This window comes from Lepisosteus oculatus, chromosome 13, assembly GCF_040954835.1.
Source record: "Lepisosteus oculatus isolate fLepOcu1 chromosome 13, fLepOcu1.hap2, whole genome shotgun sequence".
Classification (NCBI taxonomy): Eukaryota; Metazoa; Chordata; class Actinopteri; order Semionotiformes; family Lepisosteidae; genus Lepisosteus; species Lepisosteus oculatus.
In genome coordinates, this window is record NC_090708.1 from 27,741,685 (window position 1) to 27,748,395 (window position 6,711).

General features: G+C 36.5%; 1 protein-coding gene across 1 annotated transcript; it reads right to left on the reverse strand.

Annotated features, from left to right (window-relative positions):
- On the reverse strand, nucleotides 1-930 carry LOC107075974 (olfactory receptor 2AT4-like). The gene has a single exon (XM_015339193.2). It carries the CDS (start codon nucleotides 928-930, stop codon nucleotides 1-3), a length of 930 nt encoding a protein of 309 aa, XP_015194679.2.
- Between the last annotated feature and the right edge of the window lie 5,781 nt (nucleotides 931-6,711).

Here is a 6,711-nt window from a genome sequence, read left to right on the forward strand (position 1 = left end):
CTAGAAAGGGGTCTTTAGCCTCAAGTATTTGTCAGCTGCTGCCTTGATTTTTTCATTTCTTAAGCTGTAAATGATGGGGTTGACCAAAGGGGTAAGGAAATAGTACACTGCACCAATGAAGATGCGACCATCAGGAGGGATACTCTCCACTCTCAGCCCAATATACACCATGGCAGTGGACACATAGTACAGGAAGACCACAGTCACATGTGAAGAGCACATTGAGAAGGCCTTCTTACGGCTCTCCATAGTTTTCATTTTTATCACTGACCACACAATTTTGTAGTAGGTCCACAGGACAAAGAGGAAAGGAATGTAAATTACAACCATGGCAAGAAACAGTGCAAAATCCACTTGTGCTATGACATCACCACAGGCTAATGATATTACAGTGGGGTAGTCACAGACAATGTGCAGGATGAGATTTGATCCACAGTATGGCAAAGTGCTTGCCAGTACTACAGATGTTAAGGGCACAAGGAAACCCAGCACCCAAACTGAGGCCGTCATTGTAAAACAGACCTTACTGCTCATGATGGTGTTGTAATGTAGAGGTTTCACTATAGCAACATAGCGATCATAAGCCATGACTGCAACAAGGAAAACTTCAACAGCTGCAAATGAGATAAAAAAGTACATCTGTGCAAAACAGCTTGAGAAGGATATAGTCCTGTCATGACCAGAGAGCACTACTAACAATTTAGGTATAATAGTAACAGTCAATAGAACATCTATGACAGCCAAGTTCCAGAGGAAGAAGTACATGGGTGTGTGGAGCCGGTGATCCAGGCCCACTAACACCACAATGAGTAGATTACCCAAGAAAGTGGCCAGGAAGATGATGAGGAAGACGACGAAGACAGGAATGTAGTGCTCCTGTAGTACTGGCACTCCCACAATGATGAACTCAGAGTAAAGGGTGACATTCATTCCTCCCACTGGTCAAAGTCTCAGCAGCTCCAGCTAGGAACTAGATACCAAAGATCAAGTATACATGCAGTGAGTAATTAATAGATTGGAGAAAGAGACATTAAGACATTTTAAAGAATTAGAGGTTTTATAGTGATAATAAAAATCAAATTTAAATATAATAGATCCATCTATTTCTAATAACTTGATAAATTAAATTAAATTATAAATTACTACTGATACATTCTGGAATACTGATAAGCCTCTTTTTATAGGAAAGTTTAGTTTTTAAGAAATATTACCTTCTACAGTAGATATAAAAAGTCTACACAACCTTATTGAAATTGCAGTTTTTGTGATGTTAAGTCAGGAACAGCTGATTTTTATTTGGGGTTAATCAGAATCACTTTCATTGATGGCTGGTGTATGCTACTTACCTTTGGACATGATTTTAAATGTGATTGGTTAACTCTGAACACAGCTACAGCCCCCATTATAAAAGGGTGTGCAGACGTATTCAACCAGAGTGTTGGAGGTTTTTTAATTTCAATTATTTTTCCTAATAATTATCTATTTGTTTTTCTCTTAGATTTTGTTGGTTTTAAGGTCACATTAAAGATGGAAAAATTTCTGACATGATTTATCTTGATTTCTGCCTTTACATCACAAAAACCTGCAATTTCAACAAGGGTGTATAGACTTTTTATATCCAGTGTATATGCATAAAAATACATTGTTTAGGGCATGATACTCAGAATGTATTTAGATGTTTAAAAAAAACTTCTGTGTAAATATTAATATTGAATATTTTGTTTGCATTATGAGATTTAAATGATCAAAGTAAAAGGATTAAGATACTTAATTTACTTTTGTCTGATATCAAATGTATTGTTTCACTGTTCAACAAATGTGTCTAATACATTTTTAATGCATTGCAAATATTTTAACCCCATTCAATTGGTGTCCAATTTAGAAAAAATGCAAATGGTGTATACATATTTTTAAAGAATATTTGCAATTAACTTGTGAATGCCTAAACAGAATAATTTTGAATAAAAAGTATCAATTTCAGCAAAATCAGCTATGGTATTTAGCAACTTTATTATTTCACCCCCCAAAAAAAGTTAAATTAGTTGAACAAGTACAAATCTGTTTATGAGCAATTTCCCACTTCCCAAAGATAGGAGCTTCAGTTATAAAATGAATTCATTTTCCCTAATTGTAAAACATGTATTAAGAGGGCAGTTGTCAATGATTACTCTCTTAACCAGAATTTTAAGAAGAATGTTTCTTATGATTTAGTCTTTTCAAAAACCAGACCATTTGCTAAGAAAGAACAGGTACATTTTTATTCCATGCTGAAAAGAAAAGATGACAACATTTAGGCTGTGGAGCCTTCTTCAGGTGTCAACTGAAATATTGTGCTTCTTTTCAGCATGAAATAAACATTTACCTGGTCCTTTGCAGCCTACACATGCTGACGTCGCTATTGTACCTACTTGAACCATTTGTTAAGAAGATGTCTACATTCAGCTACATCATGAGACTTACAGTACATTTTCCAAATACAATTGTATCTCACATGTTTTTGAAATACATCTTTTTTAATCAGTGATCTGCATAATACTCATATGCTGATATAAACTGCAACACATTGAGAAACTGTCTAAAATGTCTACAAAATTGTTTGTACAATGTCAAATCATTGGTACTCTCTGGAACAAACAGAAAATAAGATACATATTGAAGATCTGTAACATGTTTGTGTACTTCATATAGTTTTTAATAAATGGGATCTTTCAAACACATCAATATACACATAGCATTTTCACTATCCCTTTAATGTGAACTCCCAGTTTGAACAGAGCTAGTAAATTTTGTCAGCACCTAGAGAATTTTACACCAAAGCAACATCATGTAACCCAATGTCAGTTGTTTTGTCCAAACAAACACAAAAAGATATTACAAATGTCTTGATATTTTTCATAATTTTTCACATACCTGGAATCTTAGTTTGTTCTCTTTGCTCTGCCAGCACAGAACACATCTGCTGGACAAGAAATTCTTAGTCCAATCTCATCTGCTTTTATGTGCAGCTCTTCACATTGACCCCAGAGACTGCAGAGTGTATAGGAGTAGCTGTAGCTCTTATTAATCCAGAGAGACAATTTTATACAATATACAAGTTCCTAATTAAGCAATTTAGTCTTTGTAACATGAGGCAATCATGGAATTGAAATTGCTAAAGCAAGTTATTTGGTGAAACATAGTTGAATGTTTTTAAACTGTTTTTGTAAATGTTTGGAGGAAACAGATGACATCTGTAATCAGGAACTTTTCCAGAGCATTAAATAGAAGTTTTTCAAACAGCGTAACAAAAGAGGCCATCCAAACAAATAGAACACAGAGATAATTAGCAATAATGATACATTAAAATAAACCACTGAAATTTACTAACAACTGTATGATAAAACAAATGTGTGAATTTTCCTTTTACTATTGTTAGGCCTGTTGGAAGGGGCTATTGAGTTGTCCGAAGACTAAAAGGAAGTCATCAAACACCTAGCTAGTGTTGACATTTGTATTTCTTGAGAACTTTAAAGCAATTAGTTAAAGCAAACACCTGGTTTACCTTGTTTAAGCAAACTTTTAAATGATTAAGAGTGATCAACAGTTGAGGAACAGAGAAAAAAAAGGCATGTAGGCAGAGATAGGGACTGGGAGAGGAAAGGAAGTACACTGGAAGGACAGAAAGACAAAAGGAGCATGTGCCAGGCAAGTGGCACTTACTCAGATCAACTATAAAGTATAATATATTTATATTTAAAGTATAATATATAATATTTTTTTGTGGTTAGTGAATGAATTTTAGAATAGGGAGTTAGGTGACCAATTCACTTTGAGCATCCATATTTATATAGAAAGAGATTTAATAGTACATTGAGGAGAACATTATTGTATTTGATTTAACTTAATTGTAAGCAATTTAACTGCACATTATGTACAGTAGGTCATAATCTATTTAGTTTAGAAGTGTAGCGGCAATGCTTGTTAATAAGACAGAATTAAGCGTTGGTATACTTTCCTAAATGAGGCCCTATCTCACCCTCCATCTCTGTGGTGCAGCCACAGAGAAAGTATTCATGCAGGCTGATTTAAGATGTTTTCTATTGATAAGGGACAGCTCCCAGACGGGGATGTACTTAGCTAAGCCTGGCTATCATGATCAATGGTCATCCATTGGCGCCTATCTGTCTAGGGAGTGCTGAATGGACATCTGGACTGCATTCCTAAGTGTCAAGAGTAAGTGACTCATATCTCACCTTGATCAACCAATCAGGGACTGGCAGGGCGTGGTAATAGCACGTGGGTCTCCAATGCCCGCCAAACTCTCAACCAATCAGCACACATCTGTGTCTTGGTCAAAAAGGGAGCGCAAGCTCAGATCGGGGCTCTCCTTGGCCATTTTCGCGCATCCTCATAGACAATCACGTGACAACTGCTGTTGTCTGCAAAGGGACTTGGACTTTGTTCTAAGCGCGAGGCTGAGGATCCCGTACGAACTCAGAACACTACCAACTTGAATGCTCCGCTTGATCAACTGCAGTTGGACCCTCGTCGACAACCTGAATAGCTTATTCAGAAGCAGCGCTGGACCAGGAACAAACCAGCTTCTTCCCAGGCAAAAGAGTGACTTGTGAGGACTCGCGGTCACACTCTGTGCATAGAGACTTTCTACTAGCCAGCCGGACTACTGGTAGATCCCCTCGGAGCAACGATTGCCCTGCGCGTCGCAGTCAGATTCCTCCTCCCGTCCTACTCCGAGCTGCACCTCGACTGCTTGGCCCGTAGCCAGAAGACGCCGGGACAACGCCCATTGGACAACCGCTGGAACAGAGGCTACAACAGAGCCTGTCAGTTGGTTTGGTGTTCGTGCCGGGAAATTCCAAATCCATACACAGTGGATAAGTAAACCCCATGTTCTACATTGCGTCTCGAGAATTCAATTGTACCTCAACATAAGTTGTTATCAATTTAATTCATGAGTAATGTATTTACTTACGAGTTTAGAGTAACAGTGGGTAATAACACTGATTAGCGATTTGGTAACTGAACGATATATATTGACATATATTCTCTGTTGTGTATCTGTTTGTGTTTGCATCTCTTCGAGATTATATACCTTGTATTTTGATAACCCTCACAGTAAGGTCTGCCGCTCCTATCCAGGCAGACTAGTACATGTTTGGTGCACAAATAATATTAATAAATGTATCTCGTTTATTGAACCCGTGTGTGTGCATTGTTAGTTGTTTTGACGATTGATTTTCTAAAAGCCACAACGAACAACCTCTTGATTACTGCTACAATTAATAATTGTCTCAGTAAACCCATCAAACCTCTACAGAAGGCAGGCATTTTTTTGGATAATAATAATAATAATAATCAATCATCATCATCATCCATATCCTGTGAAGATGGAACTCTATCCCTTTTAATGAGGATGTAAGAAAATGGACTTTGCAGGAGGTAATGAAAGTAGCTGAAATTAAGAGTGAGCCATGTGTCACAAATGACCCGCTGAGTAATTGGGAGGATGGACCCCGTGGGTTACCTTAGGTGATCAGGAGACAGTCATGTAGCTTCCAGAGCAATTGAGGGCTAGGCCTGAGACGTAGTCAGTGGAAAGTTCCATGGATCGTATTGTGAAAAGTGACTCATAATCTGACAATTTCAGGAAGACTAAGGAAGGACTAAGGAAATTGTCATCTGTTGTTGAAGCTCTGTGAGCTCAGTGACTTTGAGACCACTTGTTATCCCAGGTTGTTTGAATCGCCACAATTCAAATAGAGAAAAAAGAGCTGACTGACAAGATTTAAGATGTGGCTGTCAATGTTGGATTAAAAAAAACACGTTGCCCGATGTTAGTTGCATTGCTGGAAAAATAATTTTATTTAGAGAGACTGGATAAATAATTCAAGTGTTTTTTTAACTTCCTGAAAAACAAGTAATAATTTAACAATATGTGCAAACGTTTTTTTATGATATGTCGCTGTTGGGAATGTCTGTGGAGTGTATCTTATTTGCCTGTCTGTCCTCTCTCTCAATTCAATTCAATTCAATTCAATTCAATGCTTTATTAGCATGACAGATGGGTACAATCAGTGTTGGGTATTTACTTTGTAATCTGTATTGCTTTGAGATGCCACTTTTAAAGGTGATATATAAAATCAAGGCTTTAACTTGCTTTAACTCCGCAAGTCTGAGTTCTTGTGTCTGTCCTATCCGAGCCCGAAAGTATTACAATATGTATCTTTATAGCATGTGGTGTACAGCTTTTTAGTATAGATTACACTTTTCTAAAATGTATTTAAAAAAAACCGATTACAATCTAATCTTTCCACATTTGATCCCAAGATCCCAAGAAAAATAAATCTAAAAGGGGAGAAAGCTATGCTGAAAGTTTATTAAGATACTTAGAAAACAAATATATCAATTTATGTTGCATTTGTCTGATTGTGAATCAAAAAACACATATATTTAAACACGCTTTTGCGATTTAAATCAAAAAGCGATTTAAATCAATATAAATGTTTATATTGTAACGCATAGGTGACTATTCATTGTTATTAAAATGACTTAAATCCGATCATGTTGTGATATTTAGAAATATAAAAGTCAATTAATTGTCCATAATATTGCTATTCTATTTTTTCAAAGAAATGTTTGTTAAAAGAAAAGTCGCGGCGCCAGCTGGATTTGAACACACAACCTGTAGGTTTAGTAACCAGGCACATATTT